Source organism: Balaenoptera musculus, chromosome 21 (genome assembly GCF_009873245.2).
Source record: "Balaenoptera musculus isolate JJ_BM4_2016_0621 chromosome 21, mBalMus1.pri.v3, whole genome shotgun sequence".
Classification (NCBI taxonomy): domain Eukaryota; kingdom Metazoa; phylum Chordata; class Mammalia; order Artiodactyla; family Balaenopteridae; genus Balaenoptera; species Balaenoptera musculus.
The window spans coordinates 12,554,238-12,580,543 of NC_045805.1; the positions used below are offsets into that span (position 1 = coordinate 12,554,238).

The 26,306-nt window shown below is 39.4% G+C and overlaps 1 protein-coding gene across 4 annotated transcripts in view; it reads left to right on the forward strand.

Annotated features, from left to right (window-relative positions):
• WWC2 (WW and C2 domain containing 2) overlaps nucleotides 1–26,306 on the forward strand; it is a 163,848-nt gene that overhangs the window by 93,861 nt on the left and 43,681 nt on the right. For 3 of the 4 annotated variants that reach the window (XM_036838737.1, XM_036838739.1, XM_036838738.1), the window contains 4 exons: nucleotides 1,849–2,052; nucleotides 2,815–2,891; nucleotides 19,067–19,146; nucleotides 23,804–23,933. In XM_036838737.1, the coding sequence (XP_036694632.1) occupies nucleotides 1,849–2,052; nucleotides 2,815–2,891; nucleotides 19,067–19,146; nucleotides 23,804–23,933 (491 nt within the window). Of the gene's footprint in view, nucleotides 1–1,848; nucleotides 2,053–2,657; nucleotides 2,696–2,814; nucleotides 2,892–19,066; nucleotides 19,147–23,803; nucleotides 23,934–26,306 lie in introns of those variants that run through there. The other variant, XM_036838740.1, reaches the window with a different exon arrangement.

The following is a 26,306-nucleotide window of genomic DNA, read 5'->3' on the forward strand; positions in this document are numbered from 1 at the left end:
CCCCTTGTGACGATGCCCTTGAAGATTCTTGGCTGGGGGGCTGTCTGTCCAGCGCTGCCCCCTCCTGCATATCTTCTTTGGACATTGACTCTAGCGTATTTTTCCCCACAATTACATGAGATTTGCCTCTTTTGCACATTGAAGTATTTACATCTTTAAAAATTAGTGTTCCGAATACTTACTACTTTAGAGAAAGCACTGACGTTTTCGCTAACCGAAGGGAGGGCTGTAGGTCTGAGGCAGTGGTGGTGGTGCCTCTGGCTGACCCAGGCCTCCCTTGGCCCAAAGGGGACCCAGGCTTCACGTCTGAACCACTGTAGTGTCATCACTTCTCCCTGGAGACCAGGTTAAACATTTCCAGGGCCAGCCTGGCCGCTGGAGATAATTGTGGTCACAGCAGATCGTCTCCTATCGTTCTCTGGGTTTTGACTCACTGGAGTCCTTAGAGGCAACCAGAAATACCGAGTTGGGGTACATTAAGGTTGAGAGTCACACACAAAGCATTTTAAAGACAGTACACACCACTGGACATTCCAGCAAATTGAGAGGTTAATTATCCGATCCTAACTTGTCAGGAAGAGGTAGGTCCTCATGTTCATGCAGTGGCCAGCCCGTATGGCCCATCTGTCTTGATTGTACCTGGGATTTAATTTCTAGAGGTGGCTGAGTGACAACACAAAGAGGTCAGTGCCATCAAAAGAAGTTGTGCTACTTACAGTTCCCAAGAGAAGGGGGCCACATCACACCATGCAGGGCCACGTGGGGAAGCACCTGGGTCTGTCAGGAGGCAGAAGGGGCGAAGGGAAAAGCATGGGCCAGAGCCTTTATTTTGGTTCCCTCTGGGAGGAGTGGGTGAGGCAGGGGAGGCAAGTTTGAGCAAGTTTAGGATGGGACGTTTTGAATAATTCATAATTCCATGCAGGAGGCAGTATGTGAGCTGTTGCAGAGCACAGACTCTCAGGCACAGCCGCTCATGGGAATCACTGGAGGACCTTGTAAACCTGCCATTGCCGGGGTTCCACCCACAGAAACTCTGAATGGTCTGGGATTTATTTTAGAGCTCTCTAGGTGATGCTGGTGTGCAGAAGTGCAGAACCAAGAACTGTGCCTTAGGGTGTTCTCCTTAACCCGTGACCGCGGTTTGGTCTTTTTGTTTGTTTGTTTTAAAATTTCTGAGCCATTATGGACTAACTGATATTTTTATAAAATAACAATAAAAGTGAATTAGAAAAGTTGAAAAAAATGCAAAATGCAAGCCCCAGTATTATTATTATTAGAGTCAACAGATATACAATAACTGTATGAAATTGCTGTAAACATTTCAAAATGTTTACTCTTGATACCTGTACTTATTGTCACAGACACGTAACAGAGTTCACGGACCGGCGCTGGTCTGCAGACCACACTTTGAGTACTGCTGATGTAGAGGGCAGCCTGGCAAGAGTCCTGTACTGAGTGAACAGAAGCATGGGAAGCAGGTTGGGTTCAGATCATACAGGGCCATAAAAGCTTGGCTTTTATTCTGAGGGTCCTGGGGAGCCAGAGAGTTCTTGAAAGGAAGGACCTGAGCACAGCCCTGTTGCTGTGCTTACTTAGGCAACATTGTGTCTGAGGGATTGGCAATGAGGATAAACTGCTAACAAGGACCTGAAAGGGGCAGGGATGGGGAGGCACTGGGTAAAATAAAACAGAAACGCTATCACACTGCTGGAGAGGTCACTTCCTACCACTAATAAACTACTTAAAGGAGGTAAGAAATAAAGATGGCTACTTTCTTTAAAGCTTAAATAAAAAATAAAAAGAACCATCATTAAATTCTGAAAAATAACCCACCTAATATACTTTCAGAAACCACACAGATTGAAGATCCAAGGAAACAATGGAGGGGGGAACAGGAGAAAATGCTCAAGGACTATCTGTCCGTGGCTCAGGATGCCCTCAGGACGCAGAAGGAGCTGTACCACGTGAAGGAGCAAAGACTGGCCCTGGCCCTGGATGAATACGTCCGGTTAAACGACGCCTACAAGGAAAAGTCGAGCTCTCGCACCAGCTGTAAGTACAGCGTGGCTGTTCAGACCTGAGAAATGGGGACCAAGTCGTAGGTAATAGAAGGCCACTTGGGTTTCTGTGGGACTTTGTTCTGAGTCCTGTTCCTTCCCGGGCAGGAAGAGTCCCTCAGAGCCACGTGAGGCCGAGGGCACACATCAGATTTCTCAGTAAAACCCCTCGACCCCATTCCAGATAAAAGTCTCCTCACTGGGGGATTAATGTTTACCTTTTCAGATCAGGGCAAGTAATTTGGCCCTTGTGCTACTCTTGTACAATGTTTGCAGTGGGACTAAACTAAAACTGGAGCTATTAACTAGAATGAAGTTTCTGTTGAACACCTGAGTTGACCGACCTCTCTCTCATCTCAGAAATTGATAATCTGGAGCTGGCCTTGTTTAAAGAAGCATCTGTGATGGGCCCAGAAGTTCTACTTAAATTACAAGTTTCTGGATAATGCAAAGCTCTGATAAACTGGGTCTGCAATAAGATTCTCTAAGATTTTATCCATAGATATAAAATTCAGAGGAAAATGAGGCACTGGGGTCTTTATAACATTCCTTTTTCTTGAAAAAAATTATAAAGGTTTGAAGATGACTTTTTATATTTAGGTGTCTGATGAATGACAGTAAAGGAGTTATAAAGTTAAGTAAGTATCCACAGAAGCATGTAAATCTTGTTGTTTTTAGAGTTTGTAAATTCCAAGTTGACAACTAGTTATGCAACTTGTACAAGTTACTTTTTTTTTTTCTTTTTTCCCTTTGAAAGTATTCTCAGGATCTTCATCCAGTACTAAATATGACCCTGATATCTTAAAAGCTGAGATCTCCACTACGCGATTAAGGGTAAGACTTTTTTATTGTGGTTCTTCGTGGAACGTATGCATAGAATCTGGAAGGGGCCTCTGTGGTCATCTGCCCTCTCCATTCAATGCAGGAACCCTTTCAGTTGCCCTCGATGGGTAGTTTTTCTGCTTTTGTTAGAACATGTGAGTGATTGAGATTGTTCTTTCTATTGAGAAAGAGTGTGTTCCTTTTCTGGGCAGTTTTATTATTTGCAGTTAGTATACTGCATGAAAATTTGAGTCTGGAAAACTTACTTTTCCTTATTGTGCTGAAATACACGTGCAGAGTTGAGCCTAGTTGCTCCTTCATCGGACAACCTAATATTTCAGGATGCCCACGGCTCACATCACCACGTCACTTCCTTTTCTAGGTCAAATTTTCCTAGTGCCTCACACTTCCTCATGGGTTGTTTGCTGATCTTTACCCTAAATCTTTTTGACCACACTGCTGTTAAGGTCACAGCTTGTTTACCCTTGATTTTTGGAGTCTTACAGACTGTTCACCAAGTAAACAAACTCATGCAACCAATACATAGGTCATGAAAGAGATTATTGCCATGACCCCCGAAGCCCCCATGGTATCCCCTCATCATCATCCTTCTCCCTGAAGGTGACACTAGGTGACCTTTATTGGCAATACTCTAAGTTGATTTTCTGCCTGCTTTGAACTTTGTGAAATTGGAATGCTACCCCATGGATTACTGATGGCTTCTTTTGTTCAACATTTTGAGATTCATCTACATTCACTTTTATTGCTGTAAAGCAGTCCACTTTCGTATAGATACCATGAATTCTTTATTTCTTCTACTGTCGATGTACATTAGAGTTTATTCGAACTGCTGGTAATTAAAAATTATGCCTTAGTGTACGTGTCTACTACACATGTCTTTGGGTGCACAGATGTACACATTTTTGTTGGTTATGCACCCAGGAGTGGAATTGCCGTGTCAAAAAATATACATAGCTTCAACTCAAGCAGATAATGACACACGGTTTTGGGCCTTGTTACTTTCTAATATCTGCCCTTAAAGCTCTAAATTACTTTCTGCGCATGGCTTTTGCCTACATCCCATAGGTTTTGAATTTTGTATTTTTATTATCAATCAGTTCAAAATATTTTCTGATTTCTTTATGATTTCTCATATGAGTGTATTGCTTAATTTTTAAACAGTTTAGGATTTTCTTATCTTTTATTATTGGTTTCAACTTAATTCCACTGTGTATTTTTTCAATTCTAAAATTTCTATTTATTTTTTGTTTCTAGTTACTTGCCCAAATTCTGCACGTTGATATAATACTTTTTTTGAACAAAATAATCACAGTTATTTGAAAATTCCATGTCTTAATTAGTATAATATCTAGATTTCCTATATGTTGGATTCTTCGGTCTGTTTTTTTTCTCTTGATTTTTGGTCAATATTTGACATCTCACAGCTGCTTACTTTTAATTAAGAGCCATATATTATGTATGAAAGAGAATAAAGATCATTTGAGGTTTGGGATGATCTTGTTATCCTTCAAAGAGGATTTAGTTTTGCTTCTTATAGGCAGTGAGTCCAGGGGTAGATAGTTCTAATTCAGTCAGGGTTTGAGTTTTCTGAATTCTGGGCTTCATTCATTTTTCTCAGAGTGGGTCTATTTCCAGTCCACTCTTCCTCTTAGGGCGGAGCTTTTCAGAATCCCAGTTGAACTCCTGGACTGTTTCCTGAGGGTCCCTTTGCCGGATTGAGGCCGGACTCCAGTCTCTCCCCGAAGCCTCTCAGCTCTGTGGGACAGCCAGTGCTTTTCTGTGTGTCAGGCTCTCTCAGTCACTATATTCCCCCGGCTTTTCACTTTCCCTGCACATATGCAAATGCCTCAAAAGGAAAAACAGTGCCAAGTTGGGATCTTGACTATGGGCTTCCCTTACTTGCCTTAGTCGTTCGCCAGTGTCTTCGAATAGATGTTCTTTTTTGTTTTGTTTTACCTCACAACTTTTCTATCGTTCTCAGAAAAAGAGTGTGAAAAAGTTCGTCTATATACCTCTCTTCAGTCTGGATTTCTGGGTTTCACTTATGGAAGTCATTGTTAGAAGTGTTCTTTTCTACCGTAAACAACCCTTACTCTGTCAATCCACCTTTATTTCTCTGTACGTTCCTTAAGAATCTCATGGGCTGGTTTGTGGGATGCCTTACTGCTCCGTGTCTACCATGTGTATACATTTCTGTGATCTGCTAGGCAGATACCTTATCTAAAAACCGGGGGGGTGGGGGGAGAATGAAGGTATTTTGTCAAAACTTACTCTTGCTAAACTTCAGTATTCCCTTGAGCTGTGCACTTCTCAAGAAGTTATTACTTATTATTACTGCCCTTTGAAATTTTAACCATTTTTCACAATTCTTTTCTTTGTAAGACATATTGTAAATGGACTACCTCAACAGGCTGTCATAATCTGTCCATTTAAATGCTATTTTAGGAAAGATGCAAACTAAGGGAGGGATTTAAAATCAAAAGTACATATAGGATATCTCACACAAATAACTGTTAGAAGGAAGTGGAGCCCCATCTCACTGGGGGAGATCCCAGAAGATCCCAAGTAGCCCTGTCCCCCAGACATGTCTCCTAATGCAGCAGAATCCCTCAGATAAAGCTTATTTTGTGCCAGGTTTAATGTGCTCTTAATATCAGAAGCCTGTGTTTCATGTGTATGGCATCACTGTGGGACCACAAAGGTGAGCCAGGAAGAAGTGCCTTCCCCACGAAAGTGCTTCCCTCAAGAAGAGGTAGAAGACATTCATAATAACTGTAATGAAAGATGAGAGCATCTCTTCCATTAGCGAACAGGCACTTGTTTAACACTTCCTGTCAGTGCAAATGCCTTTTTATAGAAACACTTCCTTAGCACATTGGCCCTTGTGGTCCATGCTCTATTGTGATGTTTTGAGCTGTGTCATGGTTTGAACATGGCGGGGCAGATAATTCCCTCTCTCTGCCATTTGAGCACTTTTTGGCCAGGTGGCTCTTTGAGAAGGCCCCAGCCATTCAGAAATGGCAGGATAACTTGAGCAGAGTTTCATGGATTTTGATAACCTAGCTTTTCTTGGCTTGCCTATCCTGTAGAATCCCTGCATATACTAGTCCTTTTCACAAAGTAATGCCGCAGAAATAGTAACTCATGAATTAGCTAACTCTTCATTGCTGTGGTGTCTCAGGGGACCTGCCTGCATTTTTGGTCATAGTAACAATTTTTCAGATGAAGCCAAGCACTGGCCTCATACTTCATTATTTTAATGTAACAATATTAGTAGGTGTGCTTCATTTGTTTTATTGAATTACAGCAAATGGGTCAAGTATTTGAGAATCAGGTATTTAGGAACATCTGTCTAAAGCATCCGTTTTGTATTATTTTATATTATGGTCATAGGTATTGGTGATCATTGGGCTTTAGTTTCCTCCTCAGGTTAATGGGATAACAGTATTTCCTGGCATCTTATTCCTAGTTGTTGAAGTGGAGAAATGAATAAATTAATGCTCTTTTAATAATATATTCATAACTTTTAGAGGTGGGTGTTTAATTTCTTGAGAAAATCTATTTTTTTAGGAAGAGGAATGTAAAAAATTTTACGCCAAAATTTATTATTTTATTTGTTCATTATATATACTTAGGATAAGGAATGGAGTATCTTATACAAACTCAACCTTCAATTCAATTGATATTTTTAAAAATTTATATCCCAGATTACAAATAGGTGAGATTTGGTGAAAATTGGATGTAGAAAATTTTTGGTGAATTTTGATTAAGTTTTTACTATTGTTTATCAAACGGAAATAAAATGTTGGAAATGTAAAGGTATAAATTTCTTTAGAAATATAAATGTATTTGAGAAATTTATTGAGCACCGCAGCATATGATCTGATGTAACTTTTAATTTTGTCAAAAAGGAAACAAACACTCCTTTGGTTAAATTATTTGCTCTCCACGCCAAATACATGGCTGGTTAGTGGGCATTACTGTTGATAACAGGGTGCTGTCTTTATTCTCACATATATTTATCCCCACATTGTTAATATGAATTCACTTTGAATTATTTTTAGCAATGATGATGGACTTAGAAAAGCCATCCACAATCTCACCTGTTTGCAGTCTTGGGCACAGATTTTAAAAGAATGGCTATTGAATGTAAGGGTTAGTTTGTAACTGTGAATGGAGTTAGCTCATGTGCACATCAAACTATGACACTTTAACCAGTGATGTAACTAACATACAAAAGTCATAGCAGTGTGCTTCAGATGAAAAGAAATATGCCTTCTGAGAATGCAAATTGCTACAAATAAGGATTGTCTCTTGATTAGACATGAGTGATGTCTTTATACTTAGCTTACATCCCAAGTTCTTTCAGTTCCAATTTCCTGATCTCAGGGTTTTGAAGGAGATAGAGCAATACTGATTTGCAGTAGCAAACTGTACATCAGAAACGGTTATTCTTTTAAGATGTCCAGAAATGAATTTATGTTGTAGTTGGTGTTGGGTTTGAAAATAGTACAACAGTCTTCGTGAAGTTTGAATGAAATGAAGAATGATATGACTTGATTCACCTTCACTAAAGAAAAGAAGCAAGACTGAAAGAGAAAATGGGAGAGAGATACTCTACTTAATGCAAGAACTGGTCTTATCTCTGTTAAGACATGCTAATAACTGGAAATGATTAAATTTCATAGCACGGTAGTGTTTTTTTTCAAAAAGCATACTCAGTAGAGTGAAATTATAACACTTAATCACATTTATTGATTTCATAATGTTTTGGTTCTCTCTTTCTTTCTCTCTAATGATCTTGGTCTCCTTTTCTAGCTTTGAAGGGTACCATACTGCAGGCTAAATAATTATACGTCAAAAGAAATTCTTCATCAAAATTGTGTTGCTGGGGGAGGAGGTATTTAGTTTCTCCTCACTTGGGTGAACTACTGTCTCAGTCTCTCTGGTCATGACTTCCAGACTTCTCCATCTTCACTCATAAACACCCTCATATCCATAATGCTCATAGCATTTTACAAAATCAAATGCAATTAACTTCTTCTGTGAGAGAATGTACAGTCTAAGCAGACAGGAACAGGGAATAAGGATTCCTAAAAATCAATTTTAAATGATTCTATGAAGCCTGCAATACTCATTCTCTCATTTTTTTGAAGGAATGTGGGAGTTAAGCTCTGTGGAACTGTGTGAGATAAAGATATTATAATGAACACACTCAAACCAACACCTCGTTATATTTCGATACTTTTCCTTGACATAGACCCAATAAATACATTGACCTAGTATGTTCATGTTAAATTTTGAGAGAATCAGCCTCTTGAGGCCACGACAATGAAGTTGTGAGAGGAAAAAAATAGCTATTTATACTACATACATCTCTTATGAAGTTAAACATACACTTAAAATGTTACCCAGCAATCCCACTTGTAGGTATTTACACAAGAGAAATGAAAGCATATACTCAAAGACTTGAGTGTAAACATTCACAGGAGCCTTATTCTTACTAGCCCAAACCTGGAAACAGCCTTCAGGTTCACAAGTGGCTGAATGGATAAATAAATTGTGGTATATCCATAAAATGCAATCAAAAGGAACAAGCTGCTAATACTCATGACGTGGATGAATTTCACAAGCGATGTGATAAGTGAAAGAAGCCAGTCATGAAGACTACTTACTGCTGTGCTTCCATGTGTACGAAATGCTTGAAAAGGCATAACTGACAGAAAGCAGGAGAGTGTCTGCTAGGAGCCAGGTGGGGATGGACAACACAGGGGCATGAAGAAATTACCTTATTTATTGGTTCTAATAATTACTCATTTAAATCTTTTCCCCCCGCATAGAAAATGATCACTTATTCACTTTTATTGCTGTTATAATTTATTATAAACTATTTATAATGAAATTCACCAAATTTAAAAGTACAATATGATGAGTTTAGACAAATATATATATTTTTTGAAGTTGATTTCAGTCACCCTCTTTTCTCTGTATGTAACTATTCATAAAAACCAGGTTGTTTATAGAGGTCTTCATCTGACTTTTGTATCTTTTATCCTGATGGTAGACTTGAACAAAATTCTTGGCCCGTATAAATTGCTAATTAGATGTAGAGATTACGAGATCTAGTTTTGTTTTTTTTTTCTTAGTGGGGAGTAGAATTCATCATGGTTGGTATTACATTATCTCCCTCAGGCATACAATGTCCCATTTTTCTTTTTTATTATAGTAATAGTCATTCATGATCATCGTCTAGGTTATTTCATTAAGGATTACAAAATGATGATAGTCTAATTATATTATTCCTTATTTATTTATTTGTTGGGATACTTCTATAAAGTGAAATTCCACACCCCCCAACTGCTACTTGTTATTTGCTTACCCTCAGCTCATATTGGAAAGATGAATAAATATTAGATTATTTTCCTTTTAAAAAAAAAAATTTCAAATGATGAGCTATGTCCTAGCATCTGTTAGAGATGACCAACAGAGTTGAATTTGTTTGTTTAAGTATCACTGTGTGATCACGAATTTAAACATTATTGATATGTCATTGCAGTTATTATTCTTATTGAACCTCACATTGTCCTGTCTTGTGCGTATAGGAACCTTTTTATATTGACTCCTGAGGCCTTTGATCCCAATATTCTGATAGTTTCTTTCTCTTTGGTCTGGAAAGATGTTCTTGATTTTTTTGTATAAGGTCTGGAATCAAACATTTCTCCAAGAAGCTCTGATTCTTTTTAGTGAGAAGTGATATTTAGAGACCACAATCTATATGCATGAATGTTTATTACAGTTGGGTTGGCAATTGTATATAGGTCTTTATCTTAATATATTTAAAATACTTAAATCTCCAGTAATTACAAAAGTGTGATATTGACACAAAAATGGAAGATCAGTGGAACTGAACATTGAAGAATATGCAGAAACACCTTGTCGAATTTAAAATGTGATAAAAGTGGCACTCCATATCATTAAGGAAAAAATGGATTATTCAGTGAATGCTTGGGACATATCTTGGCCCATTTTAAAAGAAATGAAAGTGAATCTGTACCTTTTTCCTTTAATTCCAGATGGATCAGCAATTTAAATGTGAGAAGTTCAATCATAAACTCAATTAAATTAGCCACAAGACATTTAAAGCAATAACAGAGCACTAAAGCTTGCTTTTCCCTAAGAGAATTTGACACGCTGGGTGAACGTCACCTTCCATAGTCTTCTTTTCATGGTCTCATGGAGACAAAGCCCAACTGCGTAAAATTGGGACCCAAAAGGACCAAACCCTCGGTGTGAGAGGAACTAGGATTAAACTCCTCCAACCCTGCCACCCCAACACACCTGCCACTTCCATCACCCGCCAGAAAGCAGTAGGAAAAGTGACCTGTTTGGAGAAACAATGAGAAACCATTCTGACCTCTGAACGTATCACCATCTGACACACCTTATGTGGGTTTGCAGGCTGAGTTCACACTTACCTGGAAGGTCTGAGAAACTGCAAGCTAAACACTTAATTCGAGCTGTGGCAGGTCTAGGCAGTGGCAGGTGGCTCTGCTGCCAGTTGCCTGGAAGTGCATATCCTCTCCGGAGGAACACACCTGCACCTGTGCCTTCCACAGGTAGAGCTCTAAGGGTACAAACTCATAGCCAAAAATCGCAAATTTACACAGAAACAAGGTCACATCAGTAAGAACCAGCAGAAAAAAACAGACAATAGAATCAGGTCTTCAAATGCTTCAGATTTTGTTGATTTTAGATACAGAATGTAAAATATGGGTGTTTAATATGTCAGGAAATAAAAAAGGAATTGAAAATATGAGTAAGAAAGATACTATGACTGTGAAATGACCAAGGATATATGGGAAAAGAACTAAGTAGAACTTCTGTAAATTAATCACATAATGGTTAAAATTCAAAGCTGCCAGAGGAAAAAAGATTATTTGCAAAAGTCTGACAGTTAGAGTGATACACCTGACTATTCCATAGTGATGATGGAAGGAAAATGATAATGTAATACTTTCAGTGCTCTAAGAGAAAATAACCATCAACCAGAATTTTATACACAGGAAAACATCTTTCATGCATATGAATGAGATAAACATGTTTTCAGACAAAATTTGAAAGTAACTAATGGCACCAGAAGTTCTTCACCATTGGAAATACTAAAGAAAGCAGGAAAAGAGAGAAGAGAATAGAAAAGGCAAGCCAATGAAAAGTTTAAAATGGGTAAATTAAACCCAAATAATGAGAAATAAGTGTAATTGGATTAAATGTTCTAGTTTAAAAGACAAAGATTTACAGACTGGTTTTGGAAAGAAAAATCTACCTATATGATTCTTATAAGAGACACCAGAAACAAAGATACAGAAGAGTTAAAAATAAAAGGATGGGTAAAAAAGATGCAACAATCAAATTCTAATCAGAATAAAGCTAGTATTGGACTTCCCTGGTGGCCCATTGGGTAGGACTCCGCGCTCCCAATGCAGGGGGCCCGGGTTCGATCCCTGGTCAGGGAACTAGATCCCGCATGCATGCTGCAACTAAGAGTCCACACGCTGCAACTAAAGGTCCCGCATGCCGCAACGAAGATCCCACATGCCACAACTAAGACCTGGCGCAGCCAAAGTAAAAAAAAAAAAAAAAAGAAAGAAAAGAATAAAGCTAGTATAGCTTTGTTAATTTTGGAATAGGTAGATTATAAGGCAAAATGCTTCACTAAGAAAAAAAAAGAGGGCCACGAATCTGTAATGAATCTGTTAAAATATGGGCCCCCAAGTATAATTGAGCACAGTTACTTACAACAACACCACGTTGAGTAAATGAAGCTAGACATAAAATAATACATACTGTATGATTCCATTTATATAAAGTTCAACAAAGACAAAACCACTTATAGGGTTGGAAGTCAGGATAGTGGTTACTTTGGGGAGAAAGAAAGGGTTAGTAATTTGGTGGGGCACAGGAATGGCTTCTGGGACTTCTTGAAATTTTGACCTTCCCATGGGTGTTTTACCGTTCATTTATTGAATGGTCTACTTAAGATTTTTTTTTCTTTTTTGTATGTATGTTATACTCCTAAGTTTAAAAAACTTAGAAGCTACTTAATTTGGAGGAGAACCATACACTTCTAAATAATAATGGGTGCTCTTTGATAAAATTAGTGAGTAAAACGTTGAGAAAAGGGATATTTGTGTAGCCTCAAAGTATCTTCCCACAAATATGTATTACTTAACTCTGGTGATTTTAACATGTCCACTAATCTTTGATACTCCTCTCTTCTTGAGTATGGGCTGGACTGGTGATTATCTTCTAACAAGTAGAGTTTGGAAAGGGCAAAACAGTAAACTTAAAGTGAAGAAATCTAGGGATTTGCTACCATAACTAAGTGATTAAGTTTAACATCACCAGTGATGTCAGGTTGATAGCATGTACCCCGGTGTCATTCGATGAGAAGGACACATCACCTCTGTCATATTCTTCCTCCCAATCTATAACCTCAGTCTAATTATGAGAAAGCATCTAGCAAACCCAAGGTACACTTCACGAAACATCTAACCTATTCAAAAGCGAACAGGTCATTAAAGATGAGAAAAGACTGAGGAAGTGTCACAGATTGGAGGAGTCTAGGGAGACATGACAAGTAAAGACAACATGGTCGGATCCTGGGGGATCCAAGTAAAGTCTGTAGTTTAGCTGATACTGTTAGTAGTGTCAGAAGAGAATTGGAGAAAAACTTTTAGCCTTGCATGCATATACTAGAAAATAAGAAAGTCTTAAAATTAATGAGCAGTGAATTCAATCTAAGAACAACAGAATAAATCTGAAGACAGTTGATGAAGGGAAATAAAATTAAGGGAAGATATTATTTAAATAATAAACATGGCTATAATAGAGGAGATCAACAAAAGCATAATTTAGTTCTTTGAAAGAATAATAGAATTGACAGATGTCTGTCAGGATTGATAAGAGAGAAAAGAAACAAGTAAAAATATACAAGGAATGAAGAGATAAAACTCTAGATGCTTAAGAAATAAGAGGACATTTTGAGTAAATTTATCTTCTTACATTTTAATTTTGAGATGAGATGAATAAGTTCTTACTAAGATATCATTGACCAAAAATGACTCCAGATGAAAGAAAGAATCTGACCAGCCCTGTTACTATCAGTGAAATTCCAGAGACACCCTGAAGATTAGGCTAATACAACCAAATTCTGACAAGATAATATGAGGGAAAAAATAAGCCAGCCATATTCATAAGCTTAGATACAAAAATCCTAAGCAAAATATTGGTAAACCAGATGCAGGAACATTTAAAAATAGTTTGTTAGGACCAAGTTGGGCTTATCCTAGATATGTACCGTCTCTAGGATTTGAAAATGAATTATTTACTACACTAACAGAGTAAACAGAAGTCATTAATCATTCCAGTTGATACAGAGAAAGCATTTTGATAAATTCAGCTTCTAGTCATGGTTTGTTTTTTTAAAAAATCAATCTAACTAAAAATAATTGCTGTATAACAGGGCATGAGAGATGAAGAAGGAGAGCTGGTTGTAGTTTTGTATAGAGTATTTAGGGTAAGTCTCATTGAGAAGGTGACATTTGAGCAGAGACTAGACAGAGGTGGTGAAGTTAGGTGAGGAAGAGCCGGTGTAAAGGTCCAGATGTTAGAGAAGGTCTGGGATCTTCAAAGAACAATAAGAAGTCAAATGTGGCCACAATATATGGAGAGAGAAAGTGAGAGCAGTAAGAGAGGAGGTGAGAGAGGTAACCTAGACAATGAGATGAAGACAGAATTCATAGGCCTTGGGGACCATTGTAGACTTTGGATGTTAATCTGAAATAGGAAGCCATTTGACCAGGTGTTTATCATTTGTATTAATTTTTTTTTTGCTAGTTTAATTGATATATAATGATACCATGATTTTCAATTTTGTCTTTGTTAAGAGGTGATTTTTTTTTTTTTTGGTGACATTCTACCTTTTCTATTTCTGTTTGCCAATTTATTTTTTGAATTTAACAGCTTTTTGAGAATTAATTCCCATACCACACAGTTCACCTGTTTAAAATGTACACTTCAGTGGGTTTTAGTATATTTATTGTTGTATACCCATCATCACAATCTAGTTTTAGAACATTTTTGTGTCCCCTAAAGGGAACCCAGTACTCCATTAGCTGTCACTGCCCATTCCGCACACCCATATCCTCTATCCCCAAAGCCCAAGCAACCACTATTTATTGTCTGTCTCTCTAGATTTGCCTATTCTGTTATGCATTTTGTATAAATGGAATCATACAATATGTGGTCTTTTGTGAGCTTCTTTCACTTGGCATACTGCTTTCAAGGTTCATCCATGTTGTAGCATGTGTCAGTACTTCATTTCTTTTCATTGCTAAATAATATTCCATTGTACAGGTACATCACATTTCATTTATTCATTCACCAGTTGGTGGGTATTTGGGTTGTTTCCACTTTTGAGTGATGATAAATAGAACTGCTACAAACATTCCTGCATAGGTGTTTATGTGGATATAAGTTCTCATGTCTCTTGGGTTTATGCCTAGGAGCGGAATTTCTGGGTTATATGGCAACTTATTGGTTTATTTAGCAGAAAGAGATCTAGCGTTGACCTTCCATATTTTTATCTATTATTTGTATCTCAAGGTAGTATATTTCAAAAATGTTTCATATTTTTCTCAGTAGCTTTTGTTTTGCTTTTTTCCTTTTTTACTGTTGTTAAACAGAAGTTTGGGGTTTTTTTTTTTAATATATTCAATCATCTCGTTTCTAATGACAGAATCCATTTATTAGTCATCACAAATGGTTCTAACAGCATCTGGGATTCTGTTTTCCGCTATTCTTTAGTAAAGTCAAACATGTTTTTATTATTAATCCTCTGACGATCTGGAGCTGATTTCTCATTTTCTTTAAAGGTGACTTGAGAGGGGAGGCGGGTGGTGAGGATTTTTAGTGAGGTGGAAGCAGTGGCGATGAGGAGGATTTCCAGAAGAGCAAGATGACAGCTGCCCTTTGTTGGCTTGCTTAGGGAGCTCCTGGCAAGACGACGGAGGGAGTGGTGAGAAGGGACAGTAGTCGTTAGTAAAACGTCACTGTGATCGTTGTAACTTTAATGTTGCAAGGGTCACTTTAGGGCAGACTTCTGAACCCTGCCTGTCTTGTGATCTTCCCAAGGTCCACAAGTTCTGGAATTTACTTTTCCTTCATTGCCATCTTCTTTCTCCTTCTTTTAAAAGAAAACTTATTACACAGTAGGATTGTAAGAGATGGTAAGAGGCTGTATGATTTCCAGTCGTACTTATCACATTGAATCACTCTCTTTCTGGATTTCAGACCTAACTTTAAAGTCAATTCAAAATGTCAGTTGCTTTGGTGTAGTCGGTATAAAAGGCAGGGAACGTGCAAAAGTCATGGGTCTCTCTGCCTCGGATTTGGGACTCTCAGGTTTGAGATTTGAGCCGTAGACATAGGTCTGGAAAATTAGGTGGTTGGATCCAGCTGCAGAAAGTTCACCATGTATTGATATAAGGCAAAAACAGGCTCTAGGGCTTGTGAGGCTCTTCACATAATCAGCTTGGGTGGGATATAAGAATATTGACGTTTCTAAGATAGAATAAGGGCCATAGGTTTTATTTAGGTCATTTTGCTACAGTTCTAGTTTGTCTTTGATCTTATATATATTATCATGCCATTAATAACTAAAACTTTTATAATTGTAGTTTTAAAACATTCTCCTGGGTTCTAGACCGCTCTCTGCTGCTTAGTAGCAGGCTAACCTTCAACAGATTACTTACTTATTCTCTTTAGGTCTGAGATTCCTCACCTGTAAAATAAGAATTAAAACCGTATCCATCTACTAGAGTAGTTGTGAGGATTGAAAGCACAGTGCCTGGAATACCTGAAGTGCTTGGCATGTTAGCTCTCACCATTGCCTCCAAGTAGAGTCCATTGTGCTAAACGTGCAAATCAGCATTAGCGTAACCCTTAGCTGGGATCTAAGGACATGTGTTTTCATGTCTGTGTCCTACATTTGAAAGTGGGTTGGAGAACGAGAGTAGAAACAGTGATCCTCCAATAGCTAACGATGCCAAATGGTTCTCTGAGAAGAAAGGGTGTTGAACAGTTAAGACCAAACTCTTAAAACCAGAAACAATCAGAAATAATGTTGGGTTGGAAATAGTAGTATCTGTTTTCACTTATCATTATAATGGAATCAAACGTTTTCATCCTTAACAAAATAAAATGCACATTGGTATTTGGCAGCTGAAAATCATTCAGGTAATCCACTCAGAAGACGCCCCAAAATAAAAGCAGTGGCTTTCAGCCAACTGTAGGTAAAGTAAATAATGTGGAAGAAAACACAGGTGTTAGCCTCCTTTGTCATTGTCACCCAACATACAATAAAATCTCACATCACTTAAGCAGAGAAGAGTCTGAATTGTCAAAAGTTAAATTTACGATGATCATTTTTGAAAGAAATTAACTGGGTATGTCATCACAGCCGAAATGATTTTAAATGGAGTGCTGTTGTATGACCATGAGATACACTAGTTGTTTTAATTCAGTTGTTCCAAGAGGGCTTGATAGTACCATTGTTTTTTTTGTCAACTGTGTTTTCAAAGGTAGGGACAGGTTTCAGCCCAGTTATTATTGATTTTTGGATTTTTGTTGTTATTTTTAAATAAAAATGTTAGTCTTTTTGGTAAAAAGCTTTTGCGAGTGCTGTCGGAAGTAGAATTACATGTGGAATGAGCTGTCGGTTACTGATGGCTCCTGACATGATGGTAGTCTGATACTAAAACTGAAATGTCTTTACTGGACACTGTGAATGAGCTTGTTGCTATGCATGAATATTAAAGCAACTTCAAGATCCTCCTCTCTGAGGGCAGCCCTCCTCCCCTGGCCTAAGTAGTCCTCTCCTCCTTTGGGTTCCAGTAACACTGTTTGTACCTCTCTTTTAGTTATGAATTGGGCCTTGCAACACAATTCTTTCTATTTCCTTCTCCCTAATAAAATGTAAGTGCCTTAGGGCACAAACTGTTAAGCCTTCAGATAAACTTAACAGATAAATTATTGAACATTACTGTATCCAAAATATTGTGCCTCATGGTCTACAAATGTGTCACAACAGCCCTTGTCCTTGTCGTCTGGTTCCTCATAGGGCCTCCTCCCCCCGTTTACTTTTTTCCCCTCTGTTCCACGATGCTCTCTGTTTTCCTCTGACTTCTCTGGCCTCTGCTTCGCAATGTACTTTGTCTCTTTCTCTCGTTGACCTGTGAGCGATGCAGATGCCCAAGGTGTTCCTGAGCTGCCTTCCCTTCTCCGTACACACTCTCTAGTTGATCTCATTTATTCTCGTGCATTTAAAATAGCGTCCTTATGTCAGTGACTCTTTATTTTATATCTCTAGTCTAGACACTTCAAGTCCACATATTCCAATTGCCTTGAAGTGCCATGGGTGTTAGAAAAATAAATGTCTTACAGAAAACCCTTTATCTTTCCCCCTCCCCAGGAAATCACCTTCACATACCCAGGATTTTGGAAGTGATCTTTGACACATCTTCTCCCTCACCCTCCACATTGAGTCCATCACCAAGTCCTGTTGATTCTACCTCTAAAATATATTTCTCCTATAGCACGGCCCGGATGCCAGGCAGGATGGCCCCTTTGGACCCCTCTGGTCCAAGCACCGTAGAGTCTCCACAGTGATCTTTTAGAATCATAAAGCAGCTCATGCTTTACAATCCCTCCTTGATTCTCATTGTTCTTAGGAGGAGATTTAGAAATCCTCAGCATGGCTTCAGGTTCTATGTAATCAGACCTCCTTTTCCATTCTCACCTCATTCCACACACCACCTCTGTAATCCGGCAGGGACAGCATTCTTTAAATCCCAGAGACTTGCTGAGTTTCCCCTCCCACAGTTTAGCCTGTCCACAGGCTCTACCCTGTGAGGACCCCTTCTATCAGTGAAGCCCACGAACCCTCTCATTTCCTCAACCCCTCAGACTAAATTAGGTCCCGTCCCCCTTTTAGATCGTGAAGTATCCTGTGCTTTTCTTTTATATCACCTGTGGCAGTTGGAAAGATTTATTTCGTTGGACAAGTATTTGCTCCATATCAGCCTCCCTCGTCCTATAAGACGCATAAGGGCAAAGATTAGGTCAGTTTCATTCACGCTTTCAGACCCAGGACTTGACACATTGTGCAGAATCAATAACTGTTTGTGGAATGGGTAGAATAAATAGGAAGTAAAAGTGCAAAACACATGGAAATACTATACAACAGGATGTGCTTGAAACTTAAGGCTATAACTCACTATATGGAAATAAGCTTCTGACACCCATGAGAATACCTTCAGTTTGTGACTGAACCAGGCTTGTGCCATTTTCCTGACCGGCCACATTTTAGTATTCTTATTCCCAAAGATAACAGGAAAAGAACCATTTTTTTCAGTTTGACAACAAATATTTATTGATCCCCTGCTGTTCACCTGGTTTTATCTTACAAGCTTGGGATACAGCTGGGTGATGCTGCTTACTTTCCCATGGGGGACAGACAGGAAACAGGTACAAAGACAGTTTCAGCTCTTGGAAAATGCTGCGAACTAAACAAAACAGACCAATGGCCTGGGTGCAGTGGCCAGAGAAGTGCTGTTTGCAAAGGTAACGTGGAGCTGAGGCTGAGTGGCAGGGAGTCAGCTAGTGAAGAGCGGAGGGAAGGGCCTTTTAGCCGGGGGAACGGCACATGCCGAAGCCCTGGGGCTGGAACAGCCTGGCCTGTTCGGGGAACAGAGGGGTGGCCAGGGGTCCTGGAGAGTCAGGAAGGAAGGGCAAGCACAGAGTCCGAGAGACCCTGGCTGACCGTCCTGCCTCTCCCCGTAGTGTCTGTTTATCACAGAGCAGAGACGATCGTGCTGTCCGGCTCATAGCAATGTCGCTACATCCGATGATGAGAGGAAACTTGAGTAGTAACGCACATCGCTGATGATCTGCCTTCCGTAGAACTTATGTCCAGGAGAAACTAGTCGAGTAAATGTCAAACTAGTGGCTGTGTTTATGTGTTTAATGGTTTACTAATAGATTACCTTTTTAAACTGTGTTGCTGATTATTTACAAACATTCATATTTACCTTGATTTCTCACAAAAGGTTAAAAAGCTGAAGCGAGAACTGTCACAGATGAAGCAAGAATTGCTCTATAAAGAACAAGGCTTTGCAACCTTGAAACAGTGAGTATGAAAATACTGAAATTGACTCTCGAATAATCCAAAGCCCCTGAACCGATACAAAGAAAATAGAAGTATAGATTACGTAAGAGTTTTCTCAAAGAGAAGTAACATACAAAGCGCAAAGCTCTGCACCAAAAAAACAAAAAAGCAATCAACTGAAGAACAAAACAAACAAACAAAAAAACTTGGGAAAATCTATACACTTTGAATAGGTGTGAAATGTTCACTAATCTTTGGAGATCCAAGGAGACCAAAGTGAGAAACTTAGCTTCGTCTCTGGGCCCGCCAGCCTGCTCTCAGTTTGAGGCAGAGCCAGGAGATCGAGCCCAGGAAGGGCCTCCCCCTTCTCTCCGGAGGCTGGGCTCTGTGAGCCTGCGCCCGCCGAGCCCCGGGCTGGGGGCCTGTGTGCCTCTGGCAGCCCCAGGGGGACCTAATGCTGTCTGATCTCAGGGAGCAAGTCAGGGGTGTCTGCAGAGGAACTGAGTGAGTGCCTCAGCTCCCGTGGTCCCTCTGCCCTTTCCTGCTCTGTGCTGAAGTCTGCTGGACCCTGGCTCCAGGTTGAGCTGGGTCAAATGAGAATGGAGATGACGGAGGGTAACAGGATCTGGAAATCCCTGCCCCATTCCCAGCCCCTGGAAGCCACTGCTCTTCTGCTGACGAGGCCCAGCCTAACTGAACCCCAGCAGGCACACGAAGACCTTCCAGCTCCCGCAGTGCCCGCCCCAGGGTCTCCGATGCAGGGGAGCAGCGGTGGTTCATCCGGCACACAACCACAGGGAGGGTTGAAGGCAGCATCCCTTGAAAGGCATCCAGCTGCTTTTCCCTTCCCTCCTCCTTGCTGCCCGGTTCAGTGGCCCCAGTAGCAATGCAGGATTCCTAGGGGCTTCCCTGACCGGCGGGTCTCATGTTCTTCCTTGTCTCCCTTAGCAGTGTCCAAGGCAGCAAGGCGTTACCCATTAAAGATCCCACGTGGTCGCTGGCCAGGCCACATAAGCTGATTGTTCTGTACGTTTGGTTGGCGAGTTATATTTTGGGGCCCCAGTCACCCCTCTTGACCACCAGCCACATGACTTTCATCTCAGACATTTGGTTTACTGGATCAGTTTTGTTTTTGACACTCACCTCATGTGATCATGACCATGATATTCTTTCAGATGCTCCCATCCTGGTGGTTCCCTAACCTGACTGCATATCAGAATAATCTGAGGAGCTCTTAAAAATCCCTGTGTCTTGTCTCCACCCCAAGTCATATTCTGTGAGACCCCCATGTGGTTCTCAGGTCCAGCCCTGTCCAGAGAACCTCAGCTGGTTGCAGAGCGCCCCGAAAAACTCAGCAGACCTGGAATCAACTAAATGTATTATTTAGTCAGTTGTACATCAGCATAAGGGAGGGCTTTGTGGTGGGAGCACCACGAAGCGTTTCACCACACGTTGCATACTTTTAAGGCACATGAAATTATAACTCATGTCACCACTGGGATTAAAGGTTAGCCAAACTTGCTGTTTTTGTTATATTGATGTAACAATGCTGTATTGTTTCAAAGCAGTTTACTTGCAAGCAATTTTTATAGGAATCCAAGGCATGTTTAAGAATCTGTCAATAACATTCCACAAGAAAACAATAGACATTTGTTGTAGAAATTCAGGCTTTCTGTTGCAGTGATTCTAATCCGCTGAACCAAGAGCAGAAAGATAGGATATCTAACATCAGATTCCTCTCGTAGATCAAAATAAAGCTATAGACAAAATAAAGCTATTTTCATCCAGATGTTCACCACCATACTACTAGAAGATTGAATGATAATTGATTGAACCCAGAGACCATACTTCTCAAGAAACCGCATTCCTGGTACTATAAGGGGGCTTTTTACTTGGGTTATGACAAAATATATTTCAGGAAAAGATTTATACAGAATCCCACTGCAGGATTCTGTAACTTTTCACGTATTCACAATAAAATGGAATAATTTTGTGGAATCTGGAATTATGATGTAATTTAAACCCCGGTTTTGATTTTACTTGATGCAATAGTTTATGCTGGATGAATGAATGTAGTTTTATTCTTTACGTTATTCATTTCAGACTGTGGTCCCAAAGTTGACTTTGGCCTAAGCGATAGTGTAGCTTATATATAGGTGGATGCCAGGAAGAGAAGCATATTTCCGCTTTGCCACCTCCAGTGTTCACTCAAAACTGGAAAATGGAAAGTGCTGAAACACCCAGCAAGCCAAGAGTATATACAGAATCTATAAACGTTTGGCTCAGGGTGTACACATTTTCCAGGGAAGGCATGCAAATGGTAAGATATAGGGAAAAAATTAACTATAGGGTACCCACAAACAAAAAAAATTTTTCTTTAATTTTTAAGGGATGAAAGTAAAATTGTATTTCTCAAGAACAAAAAGCACAGTACATACTTTGTTTTTAAAAAAAAGTCAGCAACTTATGCTGATATTTTATTTTATGGTCAGTTAGGGTCAAAAGAGAGAAAAAGGGGGAGATGAAAAGTGGAGGAGAAAAAGGAAAAACGTGGAGGTAGAGGGCAAAAGCAATAGTTAAAGTAAAGTAGAAAGGTTCAGAAAAAGGGAAAGAAAGACCAAAAGGAGTTCCGTGGCAAATGCTGCGTGGAGGTGGTACTTGTCGTATTTAACATTTGTTTGAGCAGTGGCTGTCCGAGAAATTCTCATCTATTTTTAAAGCTCTCTGAAATTTAAATTAGCAGTCTTGAAGTAGCCCTGCTTTTATTTTTAAATATTAAAGTTTATTTCTGAAAACTGCTCACTGGCTTTTATTTTCAAATGTCAAAGTTGATTTCTGAATTGAAGATTTGTATTACTATTAAATTCTGAAGGTTTTATACAAATCGGAAGAAATTACTTGGGCTTTAGAAACTGCCTTTGACAGTTTGAGATACCTATATTACTAGCTGTTTCATGAAATCTCACAGATTCTTTTTCTTATTAAAGTAAGCTTTTTGCCTCAACTAAGTGAGTAGATATAGTACTTAAGGGTGTCAACAATTTCATTGATAAAGCCCTCCCGAAATAAATATAATCAACCAATATTCAAACTACTTCTGGGGTTCTTATCAAATATTCTAAATGTAATAGTCATAAGAGCCCCAAGCCTAAGTCTCTCATTTTGAGGACAGTTGTGCTACTTAGCTAAGTGTTTATGCAATTTAGAGGCTAAATTTGCATAGACTTTCTGGTCTCAGTTTCTTCATTTGGAAGAAACATGACTAGGCAATCTCTAGGGTCCCTCCCATCACAAATACCCTGTGTATGTGTGTGCGCACGCACGCGTGTATGTTTAATTCAGTGACTTCATTGGTTATACTTTTTTATAGAATGACCTTATGATAAAATTAATTTTATTCTCTTAGGTTCTTTAAGACTTTAATTATTTGTTCAGCACCATAAAATATTTTCTAAAATGGTACTTGTTATCTACGAGTACCATTTTAGTTATCAAGTTATCTACAAACTGCATTTGTTTGGGTAAACTTTGGAAGAATGAATAAGATAATAATTGTGTTAGTTTTTTCTTTTTTACTTTTCAGACTATGCCCTTCACGTTGAAATAAATACAAATTATTAAGTGTTTTAAACCAAATTAGGTCAGAGCCAGTTTTCTGTGATTTAATAGGTGCCATAACTCTGGAGGGTCTGTGAATAAGACAAGGATATGTCTGCAAACGCATGTAATAGCGTTGTTGGCTGATGGGCAGAGATGTGGCATGTGTCCCTGAAGGGAAGCCCAGGCTCTTTCCTAATGAGTCCCAGGCAGCATAGGTGGTGGGGAGAACCAGGAGGGTGATGGTGAAGAAAATGTTGAACCGTTTTTTTGTTTTTTTTTAAATTAGGTAATTTGGTTGGGCCCTTCGACCACAAAGATTAGGTTACATGAAATCCTCTGACACAGGGTGACCCTGTGAGCTGTAAGGACATTTGGTGAGCAGATCTGCAGGGACAGTAAATAAGCTCATCGGGGAGCTCTTTATTCAACGTTAGTGGACAAATGAACACATCTGCCGCCCCCTTGTTCCTAGATTTGAACTCATCCAGCAAGGCGAGCAATTTATCTTGACTCGTAACTGTCGTAAAAAAAAGAATACATTTCATATATCTAAAAAGAAATAAGAAACGAACCAGGCAATCCAAATATTACAGGATACTCACTAGTGTAAATAAAAATCACTACCCTTTATTAAAGGTCACCAAGCTGTAGGCACTGTGCTAGGTTTTGCACAGACATCGCAGCATGTAACATTAGGTGGCAGGGATGAATCCTGAGGTTCCTGTGCTCGCCCGGTTTATTGGCATTTCTGTCCTTCTGCTTCCCCATGTCCTGAACCTTTGTCAGGATCAGCGTGAGATGAGGTTTGAGGTCAGCCAGCAGTGGGATCACCCAAACAGACGGAAAGCAAAAAGCCTGAGCCTGAAGGTCATTACAGTGGACTGGGGGATAAAGTGGGGGCTGGAAGGGCTCTCAAGTGATCAGAAGAGAAAGGAGAGACCGTCAGCTTGAAACTGGTGTGTGTGAGTCAGGTAGTAAAAACCAGCCAACTAAGACAACCCCAAACCCAATTCCTATCTCCTTAATTGTACACTCGGTCATTCTTTGATTTTTCTTTTTTCCTCTCCTCTTTTAACAGAATTGATAAAAAAATGTCTGGAGGCCAGAGTGGCTATGAACTTAGTGAAGCCAAAGCCATCCTAACTGAACTGAAGTCTATCAGAAAGGCCATTAGCTCAGGAGAAAAAGAAAAACAAGATCTGATGCAGGTATGTGATGGAACATTTTTTCAAGTCACACTGCTACCTTCTTGGGCCTCAGAAACTTTCCTTGAGGCATAAGTTCTCCATCGGAGTCTGGAAGGCCCTTTACCACCACACAAACCCCACTTCTGCCCCATCCATACGGAATTTGGTCCCGTAGGGGATTGTTATAGGCACTGAGCCAGCCGCCTGCCTTGGAAGAAAACAGATTGGTTCCAAGGTTCTGATATGCTTATTTGAAGGCAGACTTTGGATGACCTTTGAGACAGGGGCTGCTGGGTCCTGGAGCCCATCTAAGGAGATTAGCATCTTGGTGCACCCTGTAACTCACTGCAAACTTCATGTGGCGCCCTGATAAGCAAGGTTATCTAACTCAGTGATCCTCAGCCCAGGATACAGAAAGGGTATGTCACCTGCTGTCAGTAAGTAGGTGAGATGCCTTGAGGAGAGGGGGGAGGGGTGTGAGGAGCTTAGAAAAGCTATTCCCCACCCCAGGAGATTCCGAGGTGCTAGCTGGGGGTGGCAGGGAGAACGCTGAACCAGCTGGGGGACATCTGTATAGTCACCCTGGGAGAGATGCTCATGGCAGTAGACCCCCTCGTTACACCTGTGCACTTCTCACCTTATGGGTCTGAGCTCCAGTGACCCAGCCTTATGTGTAGAGAGGACAACCATTCAGCGATCAATATTCTGCATGTTGAGTATCTATATTTAGCAGATACAGTCAAGTTTTTGTAAGAGATATCTCTTCCTCCTCTTCCCTCCCTTCCATCCCATAATTATCACAAGCACTGAGAAGTCTTTGTAATATTTCAGATATTTGGAGTTCTTTACCTAGCTGGGTGAGGATTTAGTCTGTGTCTTTCAAAAAATGTTAGAGCCCGTGGTAAACAGAACCTCTGCATTTAAATACCAAATTCAGCTACTTCATGTCAGTTTCCAAAATGCTGGTTGAATGTGGGTGAATATTCTTGAACCCATATAATTTTGCATTTGGGGAATTTTGGAATAACTTGCAAGAAGCGATTAAATAGAAAAGACTGACTTAAAATACTGACTTTGTGCCAGGCAGTCTTCTGCCTGCCTTGCATAGAAATACTTCATTTAATTCTCACAACAGCCTAAAGATAGGCTCTGTTATTATCCTCAACCTGTAGACAAGAAAACAGCAGTGCGGAGAAGTTGTTACTTGGTTAAAGTCACACAGCAGGTAAGTGGCAGGACTGAGGTTCAAACCCAGGCAGTCTTGCTCTAGAATATGTGGTTCTACCATATGTGTAACACATACAGAACTTCACTTGGCTGTACTTTTTGTTGTTGTTCTACAGTGATCCTGCCGATTAAATCAGTCATTCCTGAAAAGCACAAAATAAGTCCTTTGAAAAAAGTTAATGGAACTTGAACAGAGTTACATTGGAACCTCATAATTTAGCAATTTCAGGTCCTCTTTGATTCTTTCTGTAAACTTTGGATTTATACATAGGCCAGATTAAATTTAAAAATTAGATTCCTTTTTTAATTACTAAAATATAAAAAATAATTAATAGATACAGGAATCAACAGTAGAGCTGAAAGGGACATTAGTTATCTTCTGTGACTTTTAAACCTCTTTGGCTGTGACCCAGAGTAAGAAATACGTATATTTTACATCAAAGCCCAGTAATACAAATGTCTTTACCCATAGATACACACACCAAATTTCACAGAAATATGCCTGCTTTTAATACTAGTAATATACTTTGATTTTACTTTCTAGTCTCTTCTATTTCATTTAAAAACATACTAGTCATGACCTACTAAATTGATTGAGTGCATGGTCATAGGTTTGAAAAATGTACGTCTTTTCACCGTTCGCATGAAAAAATAGAAAAGACTTGTCCAAAGTCCCTAAGAGGTTTCTTCGTTCTTTTCTGTAATATATTATTTGATATGACCATTTAAGTTTTATCCCTCATGCATATACATTTTGTATAAATATGCCTTTGAAAGAAAATAGAGAAGGTTAGGTAAAAAACAAATATCAGATCTCTGATATTTCTAATTTCTTATCATGAGAATTTTAAATATCAGGATTAAATCCTGGCTCCTCTTAAAGTTGATAATAATGAGCCTCTTACATTTTTAGTAGTGTTTTGTAGGGGGGTTCTTTGGTAGCAATTTAAATTTTTTCCTTTTTAATATTCTCACTGACTCACATCCTCCCTCTAAAGTAAACTCACTCTATTAAAACCCGGGTGCCGACACCAGTCACGTTCACTTGTAATTAGGCACTTCCCCAAACCAAACATCACCGCAGGTACTGATTGACTGCGGCTTCTGGGCCTCCATTTCCTAATCTCTGACATCTATGTGAGCTAAATAATCTCTTGGATCCTGTCC